Genomic DNA, 25,825 nt, shown 5'->3' on the forward strand with positions numbered 1-25,825 from the left:
AGAATGATGCATGTCTACGCGAATATTTTGAAATATCGATTTTTGGCGAATTTTTTTTGCAATTCAAGTAAAAGGGTGTCAAGATGGAAGGAAAATGGACTTAGATTTTGCACTGTGAATTAAAAAATTTATCTAAAACACATCTTCACTCAAACACAAGCAAGTGGATGAACTTAATAATGTAAGTGGACATTATACAGGTACCCAAGGCATGTAAGTCTAGACTTATGATTCTTATAATGTTCTTCTGTTTCTCCAATATTAGTAACACTTACCTGTATGGAGGGTTCCTGAGTAGCAGTCGGCGGCCTCTCAAACTCCTCTAGCGGTTCCCCCAGGTTACAGTGCAGGATGCCCCTCACAAGCTGATACTGGTTCAGGTCCAGGGAACAGTACACAGAAGACAGCATGCCCAGGATATTGAAGTCTGGAACTTTATGGAAAAGTCAAGGGTTAACGTTAAACAAGGTCTCAATTATGCAATGTCAGCAATGAAAATGTGAAGGGGACAACGTTGTTGCAGTTCTGGTGAAGAGTTTTTTGTGAACAAAGTAGGATTGCTAACATTTAGCAAATTCATAGTTCCAACTGCACATGCACCCCTAACTGATAAACAGTTCTTGTCTACAACATGCTTTATATCCAGACATATTTTGTTTAATGTGTCTCGAGGCCTTCAACTTTGACACATTGCCAACAATGCATCACATAGCGCATCCGCAGCTATAACCTGGAATGTGCTAAGAGGAGGGCACACAGATTAAAGAAAGCAGATATATCTACCATCATGGCTGATTTCTCCGTCCAGGTTCCTCTCCACTCTCAGCTTCAGTACACATCTCTCCTGAAGGGGGTGTCCTCCCTGGGTACATCAACAGGCTTTATTATTAGGTTCTTTCTAGGGCCTTGGCCACAAAACACATTGGTGTCTGCAGGTAGGGTTCAATTTTTTGTTAATTGTGCATGACAATGACAGGTGTAGACATTGTGTGTGTTGAGCTTTACATATGGTATAACTTTAAATAAAGCATTGGAAAATAGTATCAGTCTCATACCTATTTCAAAGCGTTATGGTATCATTTGAACAATTATCATTATGATAGAATATTAAAACTATCCCATGGTAAATATATGGTAAAAATTATTTCTTCTCACCTTCCTCTCCACTATAAACGATGGAAACATGAGGGTGTCCTCTGCGTCGGTGCCTGATCGGTACCAGTCCACTCTCTCAGCTGAGTACAGGTCCATCTGCAGCAGCTCCACTTCCATGCAGTCTAACAAGCACTTGTGTGCAGGGGACACCTCAGGGGGGCTCAGTGTGCCCAGCAGCCCGTCCTGCAGGGTGTAGACTTCCGAGCTGCCCTGCTGGGCATCATGGGAAGGATCTTCATTTGGCTGATGGGCTGCATCTACAGAATGAGGCAAAGAAACAGCTGGTAACTTATTACAGTCCAACCTATGGGAGATGCTATTCTGCTAAACAGATTAAAAACTGTCAACTTCAACATACATTTTGTACCTTTTATCAAGTACAGTAGACTGCAGTTCACAACACCATATCATATTAAGGACTGCAACCCTTTTCTCTAAAACGAGCTGGGATTTGAACCTTAACTTTCGAGATCTTGTCTTGAATCAATAAAAAAAATCATGACTATCTACTGAGCCTTACATGCTAGAAATTTCCTGGGGAATGGGTCACATTGAGTGTCAATATGTCACTTCCGTACACAAGACTGACTGTACGATAATGAAATTGACAATAAGTTGCAGGCTATAAAAGACAAGCTTCCCAACATTACCCTTACAGTAACTGTTATAGTTACATCATTTACTCGGACGGGAGACCTGAGACATCCCTGTCTTGTATCAGCCAACGGAAGGGTACATGTATATCACCCCATAAGGGGTGGTATAACCCAGATGGTGCGTAAGCACGTCTATTGATGATGATGATGTAAGTTACAGTAACTGTTACACCATTAGACAGGCATGAGAAACCCTCACCCCTCTGCTTGTCCCCCTCGATGGTGCCCCTGTCCCCTGCGGACAGGAACCGGTTGAAGACGGTGAGATGTCCCAGGTTCATCACCAGGATGTTGGAGGAACGGGAGCTCTCGGGAAACAGGATGACGGGCGCTCCGGCCGAGATATCCATCAGGATACGCGCTGCATGACCAGGGGCTTCGTTTACCTAAAGATTAAAGACTTGTATGGTCAGTGCCAAAGCAATGGCTACATTCACAAGTTTGTGAAAGAAATATCAGATGGTGGGTGCATACAACCACAAAATATTTTCTTGATTGAAAAGTTGAAAAATAACATGCATTGATGCTGTATGGGAGTAACCCCTATAATTGCAAAATTTGGGACTTTTCGTAATTTTTTGTCACTCATAGATTGTAACATAAATCTTTTTTTAGCAATGTGTAACAGTTTTGATGAAGCATGTTGCTAATAACCCTATCTAGCAGTCAAAACAGCTTAGATATTCTACAATGTATACATGTAGTACGTAGATGATGCTACAGCCTAAAACTAACAAAACCCCCTGACATGCCCCGACATTGTACCCTAGGGAAAGGCACAAATTGTACTGTTAAGTACAAACCTGGCATGTTAAACCATGAGGCAGTTTACCTGGTAGGCAATACAAACAAACAAACAAACAAGACCAGTACCGTCTGGCCAGAAGTGGCTGCCCTCATGGTGCCCAGCAGTTCCTGGAGGTGCTTGAAGTGTTGACAGAACGCCACGGTCTCCGCCTGGAAACGCTGAGTCAGCACATACCGCACCGACGACATCCGTAACCGCACACGGATGTCGTAATCCCGCTGGAGGTGTGGGTCTGGCAGGCCATATCTGGGCACGAGAAATAAGAACATACATTGATGAAGATTAGACATCCAGGTAATTAGATACATGTATGCCAATAATGGTTTAAAAAACAGATGTTTCCAACAGGTTCTGCCAGTTCTTTCCGTAGTCACTGACAAAAGATAGCGGATGCTGTCCGAAACGTCTGACTGTTTCAAATTTTATCCAGGTGCTTCTCTAATGAGTAACTCAGACTTTAGTCCTTTGGTGTCAAATCTATATTGTTCCTACGGTAAAGATTAAAAAGATAACAATCATCCAGATTTGCCATGTTGTTTTGAAAAAAAAATGACCAATGCTACATACTCAAATCTTATTCAGTACTTGATCAGAGGGAAGAATCAGTGCTACAAAATCAGTTTATCCTTCCCCACCCTTAGAAGAAAGGATACAGAGCATGAGGAAAATTTCTACACATTAGAATGACACTGAGCAAAATGAATGATTGTACTGTCAGAAAATAGGTCTTGTTTCTTATGTCATACTCATATAGAAGCATGTATAAACTGGGAGCTCAGCTTACCTGAAGATATTGAAGTCCAAAGCCTCCTTCCCACTTGTGACGAACCGTTCGCGGTACAGCGCACCGTGCGGCGTGAGATCCAACACCGACATGCTGCCCAGGTTTCCCGTCACCGCCATGTTCCCGTCGACCAGCGACACGCGCGCCGACAGCTGAGCCACGTTCGCCTTGGCAAGCTCGTACTCTGGCTTGTTAAGAAGAAGGCTCAGGGAACGCACTTTGACCTCCACCTCGGTGTTGACCTGTTCTGGTGCGTCCGGAGAGGATGCTGTGGGAGGGGATTGCCTCATTATATTATATCAAGAGGAGGGGAATACAAAACAGGTGGGAATTGGCTTTACCAGTTGTCACCTGTTGAATTGGGAAGGACAGAGTGAAAGAAGAAAAGAAGGCAGGAAGGATAGAGGAACAAAATACAGCAAGAAAAAAATATGATTTGTTCTTGTCTGCTTGATGACAGCATTTAGGATTACACTAGACAGCTAAACATCAAATTATCCTTAAACCACAAGATTTTCTTTTTCTTTAAAAGTTAGGCAGTTAGTACCAAATAGACAAATAGTCTTCACATGCAACGTGGCGCTTTACTAGTTTACTGCTTATACATGTACAATGCTTTGTATCATTCACATTGCCTAACAATTCACTGGAATACTGTCAACTTGAAGATAATTTCTTCTAAACAGGGTACAATGTAGAACCAACGAGTTACAATCAATGTTCACAATCTATTGTGTCTCTTATCAGGTTGTTCCTCACCTGCACTCCCCTCTGCCATCTCTGGCTCCCCAGGACCAGCTGCGGGGGGACTCGGTGCAGGTTCTTTGGGACTGCCGATGCCGAAGAAGTCCAGCAGGACCACCCAGGTCTGCAGGTTGATGGTCGTGTCCAGGCAGCTGAAGTCCACATCCACAAACCGGTTAACCTGGAAAAGCAAAACAAAAATCTAGTCACTATACTTCTGAAAAAAATGCTCAACAATACAAAATGTTTGGCCAATTCTTAAGAATCTCTTTTTTTATGACAATATGACAAGCATAACTAAGAATGTCATGATACAAAGTATGGTCCCTCAAATGACATGTGAAAGTTAAACGTTCATCCAGTCACAAACATGCATGGGATTTCCAGTTAGCTACTCTTGAAATGAAAAAAACATTATGAAATATTGAGCAAATTATGAAGAGCTAAATGCTATTTTGCACTCTTTTCCTGCAAAACAAATTTGTGGTAGAAAAAGGGAAAACAGTTTTATCATGTTAGAAATGTTGCCTTAAAAACTAAGTCAGTCAGTGTCACACAAAAAACAGTTTTAAACTTACTCTGTTGTACTTGGTGGCAAACTCTGGTGAGTTCTTATCCACCAGGAGGATGTTGATGTAAACCAGCGACTCTTCTGTCTCTTCTTCCGTCACGTCTTCCTGCGACCGTGTCCGTTGCGGAGACGGTGGCGGCGTAGCGGGGTACGACGGAACTTCCACGTACTCTCTCAGGTTGGAATCTAAGGTTGCGGGGAGGGAAGAAGGCATGTGGACGTGCTCTAACAAGTGTGGATGTGTGGGGAGGGACGTGGATATGTACACGGGCTGTCCTCTGCTCACACTCTGTGTTTTAGTCCTTCTCTTTGGGTACGACACCATCAACTGACGGTGCTTCGAGTCTGTGGGCTGGAGCAGATCCTCCATTAGAAGTCCTCGCAAACTGATCTTGATAGAGGTAGTGTGCGGGCTGTCTTTCATGTACGTTGCTTTCAGGTTCTGGAACGACAAGTCGACCAACCCTTGCTCGCCCTCACTCAAGTCTCCGCTCAGTTGCACGGTGAGTTCAGGCATGTCGAAGCTGCCGTGTACGACCATGGGTGGGTCCCCATCCTCACTGTCCTCAGCAGCTGACGCCATTCTGTCCCTCTTAAAAAACGGCTCTTCAAGTTTCAATGCTGATACTGACGTCGGCGGTTTTCCCTCCCCCTCTTCCTCTACAACCTCTGCTTGGTTTTTTTCCTCTGCCTGCGCCTCTCTAGGGCTTCCGGATGCGCCGTTTGCTGTGAGATTGTCAACAGTCTCCATTACTTGTTCGTACACGCTTTTGGACAGTACAAGTTTGAGAGGGGACACCAGCTTCCCGGACACCTTCAGACAAGGGTTCTGCTCTTCGTCTGTGAGCGTTGTGTCTGAGACTGTCGGCGGCGCCTGGTTTGACGTGTCCACGCCGTCTGTGTCTGGTCTTGGGACGGTACCTTTGACGAGGGTTAACTGTAGGGTGGTGTTGTGCAGAATAGGGGTGCCACGATCTGTCATGTACTGGCTGCAATCTGGGGTGCTTGGTTCCTGAAATTGAATGAAAAGCGAAATTTACAACATTGCAAACAAGTTAATCAATACAAGTCTTAGTAAGAAATAAAAAAACTAATTTCATGTTCATTTAATGTACCTTCATAATGCAAATCTATGAGGAAACTGTCATAATTGAATTACCGGTACCCTTTATGACACAGAAGTCGTTTAAAGATATAAGGAACATGGTCATCATAACTAAAATAGATTTTTGTCGACAACTCTGAAAGAAACAGTTCTATTAGGTCAGTATGACCAATGAGACAAGTTTCCATATTGAATATTAGAGCTCAATATAATAATACTAACTGCAGATTATGTACAGAGTCCATTCAAAATCTTACGCCACATCGACACGCTGATATTTTCTGACTTTGCCACCTACATGTACCTGTAAGCTGGACAGGTTGATGCTGGTAGCGCTGCTGGTGCGAGAGCGGTTCTGCTGTTCACCGTTGAAGGAGTACATGTTCATGTCTCTGATCTCAACGTGGAAGTGTTCAGCTCCGCTGTCAACCTTTGCAGTTGTGGACAGGTCAGGCAACAACGACCTGCAGGGTTAAAAATATCCACATTTCAAGTCAATGTAAATGCAAAAGGTGAGGCTAGTACATGTAGGTTATGCTAAAAAACTATTATCATAATATAAATATAACCTACAATCCTTCTGGCAAATAGAAAAGAATCCCTGGATTTGGTGTTGTACAATGTAAATCACTAAGTACTTGCTGGTGGTGCTTTGCATTTTTTTTTTAAAAGCTGAACTATTGCCTTGATGAAATTGTCAAAGCTATAAAATTCAGCTCTTGGGATATATAAACATAATAAGATTACTAACCATTTTACCTAATCATGATCAAAGATTCTAATAAATGGGTCTCAAAGAATTGCTACCATAAGGTAATATCAGAAATATAATTTTCTGAATATCTACTGACCTGGTGTTGCGTATGGAGATCTGTCCGAGATGTGCCACCATCTTGTCCTGGCTCTGCTGACTCCTGGGCAGGACTACTATAGGGGTTTGCAGGACAATGTCCAGCTCCAGCCTCCTGGCAGGTGTCTCTGCCTCCCCTATCAGATCCTCCAGCACATCCAGACTCTCAAACTTTAGCAACCTGAGGGGCAATTGCAATCAAAAACCATGCTTTGGTCTACATGTATGATTCTGACACTCTTGTAGCATATACACTAGACAGCAAGTGCAATCAAGGCAGCTGCAGCAAAGTTTCTTCCATATGTGCACATGTAGCCTTACATTTCATCTCTGTAATAGCAGTAATGGCTTCTAGTCTGCAGTTTGAAGAGAAGCTGCAAGGTATATGGTTAACCCTATCTTGTATTTAAAGTTGATTCTTAAATCTAGATCTTTATCTGTCTGAAATGTTTCATCACTTATTTCTCAAACCAAAACCTACCCACTTAATAAATGCATGTATCCAAATCTTTTGTCATGTATTCTAAACAAAACAGAGCATTTTTGGAGATGACAGTGCTCCTACCCTGGTCTGTGATCCCTATTAATCTGCTGCAGGCTGTCTGCGCGGTTCAGCCCACGGTAGCTCCCCGTCCGGCTCAGGCGTCTGGACGAGTCCCACAGGCCCGTCGGCCCCACGGACATGCTAAGGGGGTCAGACTTCTTCACGAAACTGAGCGCCATCTCGCTGGCGGCAGAGCGGAGGGAGTTGGCCCAGGTGGCCGTGTACTGGGTGAACTGGTCTGCACACAGACTCAGGTCCTGGAGAAGTCTGGAGATGAGGGATAATCACTGGTTACTATGGCAATATCAAATTGAATTTCTCATTATAACAGCTTTAAAATTGCTAGCTATAGCATATCATACTATATGTTATTTACAGCTATTAGATATACATGTATGGCATGGCGTTTTTCCCACAGCAAAGGAAAACTCACAAATATCTCAGATATATTCTTAGCTTGAAAGTTCATCTGTGTTGGTAGAAATCATTACTATATCCTCTATAATCAAGCACTATATCCTCAGAAGTCTCACAGCACTTACACATAGAATCCCCTGGACATTCAGTTTCACTGGATGAAGTTAAAATTCTGGACACTGAGTCGGACTTCGTTGCAAGAGGCATCAAGGAAGCCATTTACATCAAGGCCCTACGACCATCCCTCAACAGAGACGGCGGGCGCTACAGACTTTCCAATACTTACGATCCACTACTCACGGAGTCACGTGTGCTATCTGCATAACGTGACGTCACCCCAGCGGTGGATGGATCATTGACAAAGACCGATGTCGTACGGTCGAAAATTTGGGTAAGTCCAATTTTTTGTGTTGGAAATTACAGTTTAAACTCGTTTAAGAATCTCAGATATATGTTCAAAAAAAGTTTTGAAAAAATGTTGAAATCAGTCAAAAAGCATTGATGAGATGGTCGTTAGGATGAATGTTTAGTTATATCATTAATCCCCTACCTGGGAGAATGTGTGTAGCAGGCAGATGCTAGTCTCAGCTGCAGCCGCAGGGAGCTGTTGTCAGCTGGCAGGTGCTCCGGCAGCGCTGAGGGGCCGGGGGTCGAAGTGGAGAGGGGAGGGTTCAGGGATTGGGGGGTGGAGGGGGTCAGGGTGAAGTGAAGGGCTTTGGGCTTGTTGGTGGTGAAATCTTGGAACACAGAAGAGCCACAGGCAGTGATGAACGAGGCATTTTCCAACATTGCTTCTTGTCCTAAAAATTATGACAAAAAGCAAAATGTGTACTGAATATGTCTTTTTCCAAAACGATTTCTGCAACCTGAATCCAAAGTTACTGACTGTGCAACACAGCAGGAGCTAACAGTAAGCAAACTGATGACAAGATATAACATCATAAACATCTTTTTTTACATATCATCCTACTCATAATGCTACTAAAAAAATCATTATTTTTTAAAACAACTTGGCTACCATTTTACATCAGAGCTACATAAAATCGAAACTTTTAGAATGTTGACATATTTTGTGTCTCTTAGTATATGGCATTCCAACACTGGCTACTCAAACTTGGCAATGTTAAGCATTCTAAAGGCTTGTTAACACCACAAACCTCTGTCAGGTAGGCTGGCTTCCAGAAACGTGGGGTCATGACCCATGGTGAAGACCTTCTTGTGCCTAGAGCCCTCTGGTGTCAGGTCCAGGAACTGCAGCCCGTCTAGCGACCCCTCAACCTCCATCTCCTTCTCCCCTCCCAGGGTCGTCATCACGTGGGCGCCGCTCATGGTTGCCGTGGCAACCTGAAAGCAATGAGTATTGTGATTTAGGTGATCTTTATGTGGAAATACCAAAAAGGATGCAAGCTATTTGATAGCTGTGAGTGTGATGTGCGATTTCAATCAGAAAACATAGATCTAAAAATGATTGATTCATTCATAGTCTTATCCACAGTCAGTCACTTATTTAGTATCATTATGATTGACAGTTATTCACATGCGACCATTTAACATGCTTAAGACAAGGTTTTCAATCTCAATCAAATACAAGACTCATGACCTACAACTATGCAACTAAAGTAAAGGACTACAGCCTTATTAGCAGGTAAGTTGAGCTCTGACAGAGATTTAAACCCCCAACACCTTGTGATTCAGATCAGAAGAATTATTGCTAACAACCGTGTTCTACCTACCTTGTACCCTACATTCTTGAGCCCAGCCGGCACAGCCCTGAGTACCAGGATGTTGAGCCTGTTGAAGTCAGCTGTGATCTGAGTCTTACTGGACAGCAGGTCGCTCTGAGGAGCAGAGTCTTCTGACCACACCTCTTCTTCTGGGATGGGCTGAGATTAACATAGGGAAGTGTTATTTTTTATAAAGCTTTGGCCAGCACATTATGCCTTCACAAGCATTTGATGACAGTATGGTTTATTTGTATCTAAATTCTAAGTCAAAGTGATTTCTTTCATTCTTTGCTCATATGTAGGCCTAGGCTAGGAGATAAGAATCTAGTTCTACTAAACTTTGAGAAAGATCAGTTCTGGATTGACGGTTTTCTGCCTTCCTTGCTATTTTACATGTATGAAGAGTCCAGTGCTGGTCATAACTACATTGTGTATACCTTATCCAATAGTGCTTGTCTTAGTTTCCATTGCCAACATCTCAGCCAAAGTTTCACAATTTTCTTTTATAACTGTCAGGTTTTTACCACATCTAAAATCACCTACTCAGTCTTACTAATAAGCATAATTCTAAAACTGTAGGCACCCTTTACCTTTGTGTCTGCTGCCCTGTCCTTGGGCACCACTCTCTGGAAGAACCCCAGTAGCTCCATCACAGTCTCTGGGTTAGCAATCACGTCCAGCGTGTTAAACTGGAGGGATGCGATCTGCCGTGGACCCCCGTTCCCGTTCACCAAGGTGGGACAGTCTGGATTGATCTGGGTGAACTCCATGGTGATGAGGGCGTCGGTGTCCGACAGGGCAGAGGTCGAGGGGTCAAAGGGCGAATCTGAGGTAAGATTTGGTGGGCTGATTCCGAAACTACCAGGAGGTGGGGATGTTGTCCTGTTGGCAGTAGTTATGGGGGATGTTGCTCGGTCAGAGGCCTGTGTGGACGTGGCGTCTTGACTGTTGCGAGGGGATGAGGCGTGATCAGAGTCCACCAGAGAGCCTCCATGGACATCCATACACAGGTCCCTGACGATGTTACGAAAATAATGTACATTGCAAACACATAAAAGTATTGTTTTTGTTTGTTGCATCATACATTCAGGTAATGTTCGTGACTTGTTGACGCTTGCCTTAAGCTCACTGACTTCTGAATCTTTGGACCACATTTTCTTACATATTCAATCCAACTGTGGCTAATGTGCTACATGAAGGTAATAAGTTTGGCAATACAGGTCGTGACCTTAGCTTCCAAAAATGTTTCAGGTTCATCTAATCTAACTACAAGTAAAATGGTCCAGGTTACATGGATCCATATATAAGCTTGAAAGACTCACTTGTGAGATGCAATGAGAAGTTCAAAGTCTGGCCCAAACGTCTGCAGGGCGTCGACCAGCAGCAGGCTGTGCACGGTCAGAGTCATGGAGGTGTCGTACGGGCGCTTGGTGATGCAGGCTTGTACTGACGAGACCTGCAACTCCGCCACACTACGACCTGTGGAAAGGAATAGAGGTTGACAAAATTTTGACAAAATATGAATTACAATATACATTGTACTCTTCACTTAGTAAGACCATGATTTCATAAAGAGCTCCTTATAAGTTGGATATGTATAAAAAGGAAAAACTCCTAAATCATGATGACATTATGTTCCCCACACAAAACCAGAATCACAGTCTTTTTAAATGACACAGGAGGTGGCTTATATAATGTACTTTGGGTGAAGCTATACTTTGGCCTTTGGATGAAGTTTTAACAAACGGGATATTGCTTACTTCTACTCTGCACATCTACACTCATGGAGTCCACTGAGAACTCAGTCAAAAGCAGACGAGATTCCTCCAGGATTTCTCTCATGACCTCGCTGCCAGTTTTCTCCACCTTGCTGGGTGACCTGGACAGGTCAAGGGTCGCCTGTAGGGTGCTGGCTGTGCTCATGTCAGAGGGCAGGTCAACGGGGTCAAGGTCAGGTGAAGGTGTGCTGGGTTCATCTCCTCCCAAGGCTTTCATACAGGCTAGTAGAGCATGGACCTAGAGCAAAGGTTAAGGTTCAATTATGTTAGTCAAGGTCAGCGACCTGTGGCAATGTCAGATATTGTTTCACAAGGTTAATCTTTTCCTATGATAGATATTTTGCTCAAACTAGTAGAACAGAAACTGTTTGGTCAAAAATCAGGGAAGGCAAGTCATGTCTGACTTAAACACAAGCTACATTTGTATGTGAAATATCTCCATCAAAAACAGAAGTAGATAATTACATCCATTTTCTTTTAATCTCACAGTCTTTAGAAGACAATGTTTAACATGTTTTAAAAAAATTAAAAATTACAGATGACAGGCAAAAAAAATTAAGTATACTGTGGGAGACATTCTGAAAGCAAGCTTCAAGTTTCTGTGACACACCTTCTGCTCGCTGACATGCAGCCCCAGCTTGGGCAGGTTCCCGGCCAGGGTGACGTTGGGCCACTGTGGGTCGGAGGTGTACACCAGCCTCCTCTCCATGTGCAGACTGATGCTGAACCTGTCAATCACGTGCATGTGGGAGGTGCCCTTGGAGTGGGCGTGGCGCCAGTTGTCCCTCCCCTTCACTACCATCACCTGCAGGTCCGAGAAACCCACCTTGTACCTGGGGAAGTAGTAGTAGACTGGTTTATTCTTCTTCCACAAGAAGGGTAAAAGCTGTTGGTAGCCCAATTATAGCTTAATTATACAGCTTTGTCATCACATTGTTATTACTGACAGAACTCTAAAAACGAAAGCAGAAAGATGTCAATGACCAACAGTGTGGCTCTCTAACTTGTGAACGAGAAATTGTTAATCACTGGAATTGTTAATCACAACAGCACTACAGCAAAGGTGATCAATGTTAAATCAGATTTTAGTATTCTCTACAAGTCTTTGACCTCTACACTGCTGTCATTCATTTGAACATTTGTAAAGAGTAAAGGGACTCCAGATATCTATTTGTTTGTCCATCTATCAAATCCTGATTGATTGCAGCTGCAGCACTCGGAGCAGAATGCATGGTGATGATTGTCCATTCAACCATACATTTTTCATTGATTCTTTTAAATCCAGTACACATTGTACCTTACCTTTTTCAAAATGCAGGTACATGTAGAAGGAGAAGAATTTGATTGTGAGAATACTGTAATATCTTGACCATACCCACCTCTCATAGAGTTTCTCGTGTAGAGCCTGTTCACTCAGATCCTCAGCTGACAGTTCCTGCTGTACACTCACAAACCTCTCCAGCGTGACGGGTTCATTAGGTGGGGTGGCAGCAGGGGTTGACAGGGGGGTCACAAAGTCTTCTGGAAGGGAGGATTTTTTTTTTTCATAAGAGCATGATTGTTATAATTTGTTTCAGATTTTAACCATACATAAATCCATTCCAGTCAAAGAAATGATAGCCCCTTTATAAGTGGTTTCTTACTTCAAATGTTACCTCGACTGTCTCATTAATGCAACATTACTGATGAAGTTGAGGGCAAAACATGTCCTTAAAAAAGTCAAAACCAAATCATGAACTGTTCCGTCTCAGCGCTGTCATTATCCCAGAACTACGAATCAAATCATTAACTGTGGTTTTATTCCCAATCTTTGCCACTTTGTGGAAATCTGGTGGAAAGACTACAATTAAATCGCTTCAAATTTGGCTCGAATGCTACCTTCATCAATGTCTGACTCTATGTTGTCCTTCTGCTCATCTGGCTTGTCCTTGTGGTTGGAGAAACTCAAGTGGCCAAAGTCAAACACTACCATGGTGGCACTCTGTGAAGATAAGGAAAATAAAAAGTTACATCCAGCAGAAAAAGTGCGTCATACTTGCAATCTCTGCCACATCCCACACTTTGTCCCTCCCCAATGTCAAATACTTCAAAGTAAAGCTTTGTTGAAATTAACTTACAGAAGGAAGAAACAAACTACAGGCATCAAGTCATTGTCCAGAAAACTACAGACTTCAAGTAAAAACTTGACATATATGGTGGCTCCTGTTTTCAAAATTTGTCTCCCTGAATTTCCTCTAATTCAGAAACAAGCTTGTTTGCTTTCCCTTTAGCTTCTTGTTGTACAGAAACCTCTGGCACCCTTTAACACACTATTGAACTCCTTCCAACACAAGTAGCTTGTCAGTGATGCTCTGTGGCACAAGGAACTGTGGTGCAGACACATTCAACCTGACGTCCCACACTACTGTCTTCCTCTGTTCTTATTTTCAATTGTTTAATTCACTAATATAGGAAAGGTATCATAATGTAGTTCTCACCTTGTCAGTGAAGTTCTGTGGCACCAGGAACTGTGGTGCGGAGATGTCCAACTTCATATCCCACCTATTGTCTCCCTCCCTCTCCTCTTAATTTAACTCCCTAACACAGGAAGAGTATCATACTATTGTTACTGTTACAGTAGTACCCACCTTGTCAGTGAAGTTCTGTGGCACCAGGAACTGTGGTGCGGAGATGTCCAACCTGACGTCCCACACCGCCGACCTCCCCTGGCTCTCACCCTCCAGGAGTTGGTCCAGCGTCTGACGGATCTCAGCCTGGGTCTGGGTCTTCAGCTGTTCATACCTGGATTTTTTTAGAAGTGAAAATTAGATCTTACTACTGTTCCACTATTGTAGACACAATATCTAAGATTGTATGATATGTATTTTATATATAGCTTTATGATACCAAGGAATTTCTCTGGTACAGAGAATGATGGACTGTGGATTACGCAGCCTTTTCTGGTAGAGTGCAGGTCAAATATGTGGCCAGGTCAAATAGGAGTCAAACCTTCCAGTCCAAAGAAATGGTAACTGGTCTACACATGGCAGTATTTTTATTGAGGATGTCAGCAGAACATTCAGTTATACCAACGTTAACCAGGGTTCAATCACGACTGAAAAAAGGAATTCAAACCTTAAGTTTTAAATCGTTATTCTAAAAAACAAATCTCCGTATGACCTCACCTGGTCCTTGCCAGAGCTGCCAGCTGGGTGAGCTGTGTCTCCGAGGGTTGTGACCTCAGGCCAGGGGACTTGTGTGGGGAGCGGAAGAACTCTGCAATCTTATGCATGGCTGTGGAGTTGTACACGATCACCATTGCACGGGACGTCACCTCCAGCCTTGGCAATGTGGAAGATTGACATTATGATTGTCCTTTTAGAATATTGGCAACCTAGATTTCAGGACAACAGCTGCGTACTGATGGGATATTGTAGCTAAGTTTATTCTTTCATGATCAGTGTAATATCTGATATGATATCATAGGCAGTATTACATATTTCTGTTTCACTGCAGTCGTAACACCTTTTTGTTTCTTTATCCTCAAAATACGCTTGAAGCAAATCTATGAGTTTTGCTAAATCAAGGAATTTTTAAGACTTGAGAAATGTACTTCATGTACAATTCTATAACATCTTGGTCAGCAAAGTAGATGAGACAAGATACATTTGTACAAATTGAGAAATAACTATTTTGAGGTCTGTATGAAGGCAAGGGTTGGGATTGCAGAAATATTCAGAGAAGGCAACATTCAAGCTGAGAGGAAACAACACCAAGGACCCCCCTACAAAGCCTACCTGTGGTCAGCCTGACTCCTAAGGGGTTTCTGTTCGTACACCAGGTTGAAGAGTGGATCATCAGAGCTGGGTTTGGGGACAGTCTGCTGCAGGTAGGATGACGGCCCTGCCCGGCTGTACACACCAAACTGTCGCGGGATACCCTGGCTACCCTCCTGTACATGGAAGGACAAAATATCCTCACTACAAAAGCCTTGGAAATGACGACATCCCTTCAAATTTAAAAAGCTTATAAAAGTAAGTCTTAAACTATGACTTAGATCTCTTATAAATCCTTTCCATTTATTGTTAAAGTTGTCATTCAAAGTTGAAAGAACTTAAGTTTGACAAGCACATAGAGTTCCCTCTCCCCACTTACTGTACACTGTGGAGCCAGTAGACAAGGGAATATGGTGTCCTCTGTTGTCCTGTCCTGGATCCTGAGTGCCCCCAGGCTGATTGTGAGCAAGTTTGAGCTAAAACGTGGCCGTAATTCCATGCCAAGGCTGATTGCAGAGCAGGAAATCTCAAGGATCGGTTTGACCTTTAAACGTTCTGCGTCACTGAGGGAAGTGGGAAAACAAATGGCAGATATGCACGACATATCTCATAACCTTTTTTAAGGCTGAAATGACAGGCAAAAAGGTTTACAATACTTCTCAAACATTTAGTCAAATTGACTATATACATGTAGTGCATGAGAGTCAGCAAAATGCACATGGAAAACAGTTGGATTAGAAATTAGTTGGAAGACAATGGTTCAAGACCAACCCATCACTGGGACTAGTAAAAACACAAGATGAATTGCTTTCAAATTTGAAAACTGATTACAAAGATGTACATGTATGAACTGCAAAATATTGCCAGATATTTCAAATCCGGTTACCTTTGGTTTTTCACGTAGTTTATCGTTTTTTTTTGCCCAAAGAACGAATATAAAACAGATCCCTGTACCTTGGGGCCTGCAGAAGTGTGACAGATCCTTTCTTCAGACAGAAGTCGAGGCGTGCGAAGACCAGGTCTCTCCTCAGCAGGGTGTTATCTGCTGCTGAATCCACCACCAGGGCTAGGATCTCCTCCTCATCTGGGTATGTACAAAAGTAAATAGTAATGACACTCACTGTTTCAAATATATATGAAACCTACAGTAACTAGTTTCTAGCATCTACCACTACATACAGCCAGATACAATCAAACCTGTATAGTGATTATAGTACTGTCCTCATCATAGTTAACATCCGTCAGCATCTCTGACGTTTTTCTGACCAGTCATTTGACAATTTTCTGACCAGTCAGTGCGATGATGTGCTATGTTAACTATGACAAGAATGGTACTGTAAGTCTGCATACATACCACTTGGGACATTGTGGTCATGTTTTGGGGGTTATTGAGAATCCTGTTTATATGGCCACCTGTGACCATTTTCTTCACTACAGACAGTTCTGTTGAAGATTCTAACAGTGATGTGTACACTACTGGATAAGAACCCAATACACTTGTCAAAACTGGTTAATGCTATGCCCCAATGATTATTTGCTTGTAAACTCACCTATGACAGGCTTTATCTCCTGGCTGACTTGTTTACTGATGTCCTCCTGTACAGTCTGCCCCTGGGGAGAGGTGTACCACTGTGCCCACCCAGGGAACCATGACGACATGTACCCCCCTGTAACACCCCCCTGTAACACACACACACCTGTAACACCCCCCTACTCACCTATGACAGGCTCTATCTCCTGGCTGACTTGTTTCCTGATGTCCTCCTGGACAGTCTGCCCCTGGGGGGAGGTGTACCACTGCGCCCACCCAGGGAACCATGACGACATGTACCCCCTGTAACACCCCCCTCTAACACACACACACCTGTAACACCCCCCTACTCACCTATGACAGGCTCTATCTCCTGGCTGACTTGTTTCCTGATGTCCTCCTGGACAGTCTGCCCCTGGGGGGAGGTGTACCACTGCGCCCACCCAGGGAACCATGACGACATGTACCCCCTGTAACACCCCCCTCTAACACACACCCCTGTAACACCCCCCTACTCACCTATGACAGGTTCTATCTCCTGGCTGACTTGTTTCCTGATGTCCTCCTGTACAGTCTGCCCCTGGGGGGAGGTGTACCACTGTGCCCACCCAGGGAACCACGATGACATGTATCCCCAGGCCTGCTGCTGGTCATCCCCAGGGGAGGGGGTTGCTGCCTGGCTGTCAGTCTGCCGAGAAAGGAATGAAGTATTACAAGCTGACATGTTAACGTCAAAGTAAACTGCAGTTTTGTCATAGTTGAAAGAGAGATCTGGAAAAGTCAAATTGATGTCCGAAGCAAACACTGTTCAATCTACAGATGCCAGCTTAACATCTATCTATCAAAGACTGTATTTACAGATATTCTACATCTATTTCTTGCCTCTTTGCCTCTGCACGAACACTGAAGTAATTGAATTTGAATGGCTCATTGTTCCAAAAGATGTCAGATGGTGAGAGTTGAACTTGACATAAGTGGGAGAGACAATGTCACTCACCTGAGTTGCCATCTGCCCCTGACACCTCTCCATGGCTATCTCCACCAGGATTCGCAGCTCATCGATGGACAACTCGGACTCTATCCTGTCCATTATAGCCTGTGAAGAACATCAACAGTCTGTCAGTTTCTACTTGAATATGCAGCAAGAATGCACTGAACATTGTCACCATCTCTAAAGAAGAACATCAAACAGCCAAAATGACCATTCTACAATGAGTATTCCTTAAGAAATGCCCTGAGGTATGTTTAAGGAACCTGCAGAAGTATGTCTTGTATGTAGTATCTTGTTAAGACAAGTGGAGAAACAGCTTTCCTTAACCTTTAGCACACTGAAGTAGCCATTTGGCACCCCATTCTCTATTGGTTACAGATTTAGGCAGCATGGAGAATGTAAACCTATAGGCGGAGATAAGATCACATTTTCAGTTTCACAGCTCACCTTATCCTCTCCTGACAGAGTCTGAGGTGAGGTGAGATGTACGCTGTACAGGTCGACATACTGCACGTTGTCCCTGGCCCGCTGCAGTACGTACTGCCAGGATGCCCTGTGGTGGCGCTGCTGCACACTCTGCAGGTGGCACCGGATGGCAAACTGCCACCACTGTCGGCAGCTGGGCAGAAAGTACAAATTCAAATCATAAAATTTGAAAAAGAGCATATTGTTCCTATAGTTTAGATGCTCGTACAGCATAAGTTCTGGGCATGCAGTAATCTTTTTTTTGCAAATTCATGCAGTTTCATATATGAGAGATTCTAATCAAAATGCCTTGCCATTTTCTGTTAGCATGGCAAGGCATTAAGATGCATTTTCCAGAAACTCTCCATTTTCTGCAACTTTCATTTATCATTCTTTTCATTCTTATTTCATTAAAAATGAATATGGCATGATATGAGAATTGGTGAGGGTTTTTACTTACTTCCCCACGACTGGCTCTGTCGGCCGTCCTTTTCTGTACTTCCGTGCCAGGCTGTAACGGTCAAACTCACGTAGCAATCCCATCATGCACTTGAACTGGGTCTGGTTCAGGCTGATGGGCAGGTCGTCCAGCTGTATCTCGCACTGGAAGCGCGGCATGGCGCGGGATCGGAGCGGTAGGGCGGAGTGGTTCTGCCAGACACGTGCCTCCGCACTGACAGGACAGATGATGTAGCTGTGGATGTCAGGGGCCTCTGCCTTGGTTCTGGCCTTCTGTAATTCTTCCTGTAAATCAAAGAATATGATTGCTTTAAATCTTTCAAAAAGAGACTGAAGTAATCAAGAGTAAAGGCTGTAAATTTAATCAAATTATAGGAAGGATTTCAGCTTTTGTGTGTGATTTTAAGAACCCATGACACTGATGAAAAGAAAGTAGGAAAGGTAATAGAGAAAACAATCCTTTGGTTCCATTTTGTTAACAAACCTGCAAAACCTCCTTATAGTTTTTAGTTATAAGCAATAGAAAAATATTCCTGTTTCCTAACAGCATACAAAAAATATCATTGCAAGGTTGAAAACTGATTTTGGTTGAGTAAGGCTGTGAAGACAATTAGCTACACTGTGTCATAAATGAGTTAACTCAATACCAACCAAATCAAACCAAACTCACCTCTAACTGTGCGGGTGTGACATCTGCCAGTGGTTCTGCCTCAGTGTCCCAGTACACAGCAAACCCCTCCAGCTTACCCAGCTTTCGTATCACGTCTGGGGTTTCTTTGGTGGGGTGCTTCTGGCTCTAGTGCAGGAAACAATGACTTATGAATGCCAATGCCTTTAAAATTCTAATCCTAATCAAACTGCTCTGGCTTCTGCCATCAGAGGGTACACGACCAAGAGGACGACCCAATGTCATCCTTCTATGATTATGAACCATCCAAAACAATGGCAAAAGCCTAGGATTAAACGCACTGGAGACCGCAATCTCTGGAGGAAAACATTCAAGGACAATAATACAGTTACAGTCCATAAATTCCAGCTCCTGTTAGTTCACAGATGGCAAGTGTTTGTGTGGTAAAATAAAATGACAAAAATAGATTTAAAAAAGATTCATTCTCAGGATAACAGTGATATCATTAACACAAATCAAGGTGTATTTTGCTGCAGTGTTTGAAGAGTCTTACTCTTAGTCTTACCCATTTCTGGTCAGTGCTGGCCAATGAGAACTTGTCCATGGTGATCCCAAGGGCAAAGGTAGTGCCGGGAAGGGAAGTGCTGTCCTCGTACCTAATGTGGACATCCTCAATGCTGATCTGTTGGAACGTCAAAGGGTCATAATAAATCATTGCTGCGTACAATCTTTCTATATATTAACACCTCCGCCTACAATACAATGGACTCTATGGACATGTAAGTGTCTGTCCACTGTTCAACATTATCTTAACTAAGTGTTTAATTGACCAAAAGAAAACAATACAAGTTATCAATTACAAGATAGCCCTTCAAGAGAGCCCTTTTTTCTAGATTATACAGATCTGGAGCAAGGTAGAAATAAACTACGCACAAAAAGTTCGGAAACTTAACTTTGGTCGATCATATTTCCGTTATTTTTTTACCGATATCAATGTATTACATATCATTTAAAAGCTTATTTGATTTCCTTTCCCATGATACCAAACTTATTGTGATTGCGAGTTCATGAAACAAGCATCATGCCTGCTAAAGTGAGTGGGTCGAAGAAATAAAGTGCCCAGATTACCTTACTATAGTCAAACATGCTATTCCGTACATATTCTTCTGTTGATATTGACTTCTGTACGAGGGTATTGTGAAAAATCAACAAAAATAAACAAGACATATTCATGAAAGCTAAGTTTATTCTTATAAAACCAACAATCTGTGTCTTAGTAACGGGTTAGCAAGGAGTCTTAGTAACGGGTGGCCCAGCCACGCGCTGTCACTACAGCACGGCACCTCCTCCTCATACTCGTCACCAGTCGCGCAATGCGATGCTGTGGGATAGCGTCCCATTCCTCCACCAGCAGTTGTCCTAGGTCAGCCAGCGTTGTTCTCTCGGTCACTCTTGCACGGACAGCTCGCCCAAGCTGATCCCATAGATGTTCGATGGGGTTCAGGTCCGGGCTCTTAGAGGGCCACTCCATCCTCTCTACACCTGCATGCTGGAGATGGTCTGCGATGATCCCTGCCCGGTGTGGGCGGGCGTTATCATCTTGCAGCAAGGCATTCGGCCCCATATTATGGAGGAAAGGGATGGCCACCGGATCAAGTATTGTGTCACGATATCTTTCTGCATTGAGGGTTCCTGGTACAAGTCTTGTTTTCCCCCTGGATGTTATGCCTCCCCATACCCCAATGTTTGTTGTGAAACAATAACAAAAAATAACACCTGTGGATGACGATACCGTTGCAGGACGCAGGTGTTTCTGTGGAGTAAACAATTGGATCTTCGATGTGCTAAAAATAACCTTGGATGTTCTGTGTGCTAGAAATAACCTTGGATGGTCTGTGTTCTAAAAATAACCTTGGATGGTCTGTGTTCTAAAAGACCCTGAGGAAACAATATATTGAATAATCATCCGCGCCCATACCGATAGGATGTCACAGCGCGCGTATGACACCAACAGGGAATTTTGGGCACTTTTTCTCCGTGACCCCATCACGTTATTAGTCCTGGTACTTGTTCCGTGGGTTTTCAATCACAATAAGTTTGGTATCATATAACAGGGAATCACACAAGCTTTATAATGATATATAATGCATCAAAATCGGTAAAAAAACAACGGAGATATGATCAACCAGAGTTAAGTTTCCGAACTTTTTGTGCGTAGTTTATTACTGTGCTGAAATATTCTAAGCATAGAAAATAAAAAAAAGTCACACAGACTTACTGAGGTTAAATCTATCCATCTAAAGTCCACTGACCTGTATGTTAGTGATAGCCTTGTTCAGGAGTGACGAGCCCAGGGAGTACCAGAAGGAGTAGGACTGCTGCTGATGCTGGGCCTGTACAAACATAGACAGATTTAATATCAGTAAAAAAAGATGGCAAAAAATGATCTATCGCTATTGTTACAATACTAATTTTCTCTCCTTAAAAGACTCGAGTTTGACAATCGAAAATTTGACTTTCCTTTAGAATGATATCAACACAGATGAAATTTCAACCTTTACCTCTACCTCATTTTGTAATAAGCTGCTAATTCCAAGAAATAATTGTACTGACGTTTAATTTTAGTAACTGTCCTCATCAAAATGTAACTAACACAAACTTACCTTCCACTGATCCTCCAAGGCAGCAAGTTGTTTTTTCTTGTTCTCCAAATCAGAAGTCTTGGCTTCTTCTTCGTCATACTGTAAAACAAAAGAAGCAAATCACATGTAGCAATTTCATAGATTACAAAAAGGGCAAGTACAGCATCTAATGAGTGCAATACAGAATAAATGGTAAACCAGTAAGGGAGTCTCTTTATGGAAACTTGCTGAAAAGATTTTTAAAAAAGGACATTTTCAAATTGAACTATGTTATAGCAGCCATGCAATTGCAATATCAGTTAATAATTTTAGCCATATTATGGGATTTACTCAACTTACTGGTAGTTGCCATCAAGCGTCTAGACGACAGATCAGTTTAAGTGCCACTAGGGGCACAGTTCAGTCAGACTACACAAGACAGTGAGAAGAGATACACAGGTGGATTTGACCTCTGACCTGTGGGTTGGGTTGTGCTCCTGCCACCAGGTACAGCTTCTTGATCTGGATCTCCCAGGGTGCATGGCGGAGGTTGGTGACAGGAATCTTGATAGTCAGCTGGCCAATAAATCCTGAGATAGAATCAATAGAAAATCTTAGCTGGAGGAATGAAGAGAAGAATGAACAGAAAATCTTAACTGGGTTATCTTATTTCATTATCAACACTGGCTATTGTACATGTACTTTTAGGAACACAACTAAAGTATAGTGGATACTTCAATGCACTGAAATACAGTTCAATGACACAAACCCATTGACAGGTATTTGTACAAATCACAGTCTCATACTGTGTCATACAGAAATGCATTATTATCGATGACTGATTGTGGCTGCAGGATGTTCAGTGACCACTGCAGCAGCATGCTAGGAGAACACAGTGGACTACGACTACTACTGAACAATAGAAATGTGTGGGAATATCAGGGCTACTCCCTGATACTGAGCATCTATGCTTTCTCTCTTTGACTATAAGATTCAAATCATGACAGACTAACCTGACTTAACCTCTATGGGCAGGTCCAGTTTCCTGAGAGCATCCTTCCTGAGGGGCAGGTTCTCCAGGACAACAGAGCCTACAGGGAGGGAGTGGATTAGTGGGGCTTAACTATATCTAACTCATACTCACCTTATATTTCATGTATATCTGTGTCTTAGTCACAGAACATCCAGTGTTCTCGCTAGGCCTTTTCAGCATAGGGACCCCAAATGCTGTGATCTGGACCCCAATGCTGTGTTTCAATGAGCATAGGGGTGTTTCTTTCTGGGAAGAACCTTAATAAATCTTATAAAAAGTTCATATTTGGCTTTATCTTTATCTTTATTCGAAATTGCAACAATACAATACACAGTGGAACGCCAGGCAGACATGCTGATGTTGCGGACCACTAACATTACAATTACACTGAATGGCTTTAGAATGAGAAGATGATAGGAAAAACTTGACTTCACAAAATTTATTCCTCAAAATGCAGGAAACTTCAAATAGTGTCTTATTTGGTTATGAATTTCAAAATTTTGTGTGGGAAGATACCAGACTCTCAACCGTTATCATGTCTTTGGCACTCCCCGAGTGACTTGCGCCATACAAAGTTGGCCTTCTGTACCTGACCCCTTAGCCTGAATTCAATCAAGCCTCCTGTGACCGCTCGCCGCCCTGTAACCACCTCGCAACCGCGGGGAGGGGAGAGAAACCCCCGGACAGCTGGAGTTTGTGTTATACAGACTACTGACCCCTATGCTGTGAAAAAATCCTGGTGAGAACACTGACATCAACATACTATGAGGGCCTGCATGCTTGATCGATGAGGCGTGACTACAACTACGTATACATCTATGTATAACCCCAATTCTTACAATGGTTCCTCTATGATGCACGTACATCTAGTATTTGTTTACCCAATGCACAAAAATAACAATCAGTTGTACCCTCGAAAATCTCATAACATTGCCTACTTCATTCAAGGCCAAGCTGTCATGTAATATTCATTGCCTCAGTGGCAATGCCAGGGGTGTCCCTGTGGTGTAGTGGTCTGCGCTTCTGTCTCTCACCACATCTGGTTCAGATAACTTGGAAGAACCTTCATAAATCTTATAAAAAGTTCATATTTGGCTTTAGAAAGAGGATGTGAGTCGGATCATGTGACAGAGGAAAAACTTAACTGCACAAAATTTCTCCCTCAAAATGCAGGAAATAGTGTCTTATTTGGTTATGAATTTCAAAATCTTATGTGGGAAGATGCCAGACTCCCAACCTTTATCATATCTTTGGCACTCCGCGGGTGACTTGCACCTCGCAAAGTTGGTCTTCGGTACCTGACCCCTATGCTGTGAAGAAATCCTGGTGAGAACACTGGATGGGCACCGCCCTATACATCAATAATGGTGTGGGAGAATTTTAACTAATGTCTCCCACACTCCCATGTCAGAGGTGACTCACGTGCACAATAAGCTCCAGAGCGACCAGACAGGTTCTACTTCATTTCATGCAGAAGTAATACCGTGGCGGATCATCACTAAGATATCTCTAACATTGTCATCCGATTTGTGCCTCACAGGTAGGAATACATTTACTGTACAAATTCTAGATTTCTGAGGAATGTTTGCATTGTGACATAGAAATCTATATACTGTATATATAACATTTTATGTTATAGTTACATTTTTTTCATATTAGAAGGCATGTGCTGCTAACTCTGTTTAAAAAAAGACCAGAACAGTTTTCCACACTTTCTGACAGGCTTTCTCGCACTGAATGCTTCTTCTGGTTTCAAGTTGCCACACGTTATGCTCAAAAGTTATGGAAAAGTTGTTCCAAAGGTTATTTATTCAAGTGCAAAAATACATACACATGTTGAGGTGGGGTAGGAATGGGGTGGGGTAATTGGTTTGGTATGTAATGGACGTGACCAGATTATCAATTACGTCACTGTCAGTGCATTTGTTATACATGTGTCAATTTGGTTGAACATTGCCGTACAAAAAGTTTCTTTTACAAGAGCACACGTCGGGATACCATGTTGTCATTGGAAGAGCCATTACATTGTGCAATGAGACTGTATTTCCTTCAAATAGTGTGGAGTTAGGAGAACTTCAATGTATGTAATGGCACAGGTCCCTCTATAGTCTATAACGTCACAGTATTATTTCTAAATACACGAAAATAGAAATTTCCAAATAGAAATTTAGGGTTGGGGTTAAGGTCTTCATTTATAAGCAAGCTGTGGTGTTTATCGGGCTCAAATGTGGCCTCCCATGTCAGATGTGACGTGAAAGTTCGCAGTTCAATAGTCAAAAACAGGTTAGAGTTAGACTGCATTTGATACAGAAGTCATTCTGTATCTAGTTGAAATCTTGTGTAAAGTCTTGAAGCCGGTGAGGGAAGCCTCATGATTTAACGCACATGGTAATCAGCTCTGAGAATTTAACGTAATTCGTAATCGGTGGCGAAAATGTTGCGGAATTCCCCCATGCAGGGCCTCTACTAATACTTTTAGAGGAGACTAAGTCAAATAGCTAGTCCTGTTTGCACAAATAAGAGAATGTTAATTTTGATGAATAAAGGGAAATTCTTATTATTTAAGCACATTGCTGCTGACGTCAAAATAGACCTTCATGTTTAATATTGTTCGCCAGCTCTCGTTCACACCATGGCTAATGCGTAAAGGGGGCGTGACTATGTTTTCAATGACACCAACGCGCAAGGAATTTCAAAATAAGCCCCGTGTGAACATTGCAAAACACACAGTCTTTCCAGCAAGGACCTACGTCGTATACAGATGACTTACCATGAACCAAAGCCACCGATAGCTGGTCAGTGTTCAGGTGTTCCAGCCCTACATACTCTCCAACGTACGAGTTGACCACCCAGGCGACCCAGCTCTCCAACATTGCGGCGTTCTATCGGCCTCTCATGGAGTATCTCGAACAAAAAATAACTTAGATCGATTCTGTAATATCTGTACAAACCACTGATTGGTTCCGATCACCTACATACGTTTTAAAATGCTACCAATTTGTTCCGAAAGTTCCAAACACATACGAGTGACTCGTATTTCGTCTTTCGGCAGCCATCTTGGCTTGGTAATCTACACGTCGATTCAGACGTTTCTCCTATTGGTCAACATCTGTCAAATATAGAGCACTGATTGGCTGTTAGATAAAATGACAAATTTTGATTGGCTAAATACTTTGACTTACTGGAAAGTTCTACCCGTCATGCTT

At 42.7% G+C, this 25,825-nt stretch overlaps 2 protein-coding genes across 3 annotated transcripts in view; one reads left to right on the plus strand and one right to left on the minus strand.

Annotated features, from left to right (window-relative positions):
* The window catches only part of LOC136443889 (intermembrane lipid transfer protein VPS13D-like), a 52,420-nt gene extending 26,736 nt beyond the window's left edge, over nucleotides 1-25,684 (minus strand). Inside the window, exons 1-37 of the mRNA XM_066441263.1 lie at nucleotides 25,390-25,684; nucleotides 22,600-22,677; nucleotides 22,064-22,176; nucleotides 21,629-21,706; nucleotides 21,278-21,358; nucleotides 19,531-19,647; nucleotides 19,008-19,133; nucleotides 18,339-18,622; nucleotides 17,861-18,032; nucleotides 17,420-17,518; nucleotides 16,942-17,110; nucleotides 15,846-15,975; nucleotides 15,271-15,454; nucleotides 14,913-15,067; nucleotides 14,301-14,456; nucleotides 13,764-13,917; nucleotides 13,614-13,697; nucleotides 13,015-13,117; nucleotides 12,516-12,657; nucleotides 11,747-11,969; nucleotides 11,119-11,374; nucleotides 10,681-10,837; nucleotides 9,949-10,372; nucleotides 9,368-9,517; nucleotides 8,792-8,978; nucleotides 8,185-8,434; nucleotides 7,239-7,484; nucleotides 6,675-6,854; nucleotides 6,128-6,287; nucleotides 4,726-5,730; nucleotides 4,163-4,328; nucleotides 3,404-3,671; nucleotides 2,685-2,865; nucleotides 2,011-2,197; nucleotides 1,156-1,412; nucleotides 784-862; nucleotides 276-433 (exon numbers count right to left, since the gene is read on the minus strand). Coding sequence (XP_066297360.1) covers nucleotides 276-433; nucleotides 784-862; nucleotides 1,156-1,412; nucleotides 2,011-2,197; nucleotides 2,685-2,865; nucleotides 3,404-3,671; nucleotides 4,163-4,328; nucleotides 4,726-5,730; nucleotides 6,128-6,287; nucleotides 6,675-6,854; nucleotides 7,239-7,484; nucleotides 8,185-8,434; nucleotides 8,792-8,978; nucleotides 9,368-9,517; nucleotides 9,949-10,372; nucleotides 10,681-10,837; nucleotides 11,119-11,374; nucleotides 11,747-11,969; nucleotides 12,516-12,657; nucleotides 13,015-13,117; nucleotides 13,614-13,697; nucleotides 13,764-13,917; nucleotides 14,301-14,456; nucleotides 14,913-15,067; nucleotides 15,271-15,454; nucleotides 15,846-15,975; nucleotides 16,942-17,110; nucleotides 17,420-17,518; nucleotides 17,861-18,032; nucleotides 18,339-18,622; nucleotides 19,008-19,133; nucleotides 19,531-19,647; nucleotides 21,278-21,358; nucleotides 21,629-21,706; nucleotides 22,064-22,176; nucleotides 22,600-22,677; nucleotides 25,390-25,492 — 7,062 coding nt within the window. The 5' untranslated portion in view covers nucleotides 25,493-25,684. The remainder of the gene's footprint in view (nucleotides 1-275; nucleotides 434-783; nucleotides 863-1,155; nucleotides 1,413-2,010; nucleotides 2,198-2,684; nucleotides 2,866-3,403; nucleotides 3,672-4,162; nucleotides 4,329-4,725; nucleotides 5,731-6,127; nucleotides 6,288-6,674; nucleotides 6,855-7,238; nucleotides 7,485-8,184; nucleotides 8,435-8,791; nucleotides 8,979-9,367; nucleotides 9,518-9,948; nucleotides 10,373-10,680; nucleotides 10,838-11,118; nucleotides 11,375-11,746; nucleotides 11,970-12,515; nucleotides 12,658-13,014; nucleotides 13,118-13,613; nucleotides 13,698-13,763; nucleotides 13,918-14,300; nucleotides 14,457-14,912; nucleotides 15,068-15,270; nucleotides 15,455-15,845; nucleotides 15,976-16,941; nucleotides 17,111-17,419; nucleotides 17,519-17,860; nucleotides 18,033-18,338; nucleotides 18,623-19,007; nucleotides 19,134-19,530; nucleotides 19,648-21,277; nucleotides 21,359-21,628; nucleotides 21,707-22,063; nucleotides 22,177-22,599; nucleotides 22,678-25,389) is intronic.
* LOC136443127 (prolyl 3-hydroxylase 2-like) overlaps nucleotides 24,051-25,825 on the plus strand; it is a 63,631-nt gene continuing 61,856 nt past the window's right edge. Inside the window, exon 1 of one of the 2 annotated variants that reach the window (XM_066440208.1) lies at nucleotides 24,051-24,159. The gene's annotated coding sequence lies outside the window, so the exon portion shown is untranslated. The remainder of the gene's footprint in view (nucleotides 24,160-25,825) is intronic. The other variant, XM_066440207.1, reaches the window with a different exon arrangement.

The sequence above is a fragment of the Branchiostoma lanceolatum genome, chromosome 10 (genome assembly GCF_035083965.1).
Source record: "Branchiostoma lanceolatum isolate klBraLanc5 chromosome 10, klBraLanc5.hap2, whole genome shotgun sequence".
In the NCBI taxonomy this organism is placed as follows: Eukaryota; Metazoa; Chordata; class Leptocardii; order Amphioxiformes; family Branchiostomatidae; genus Branchiostoma; species Branchiostoma lanceolatum.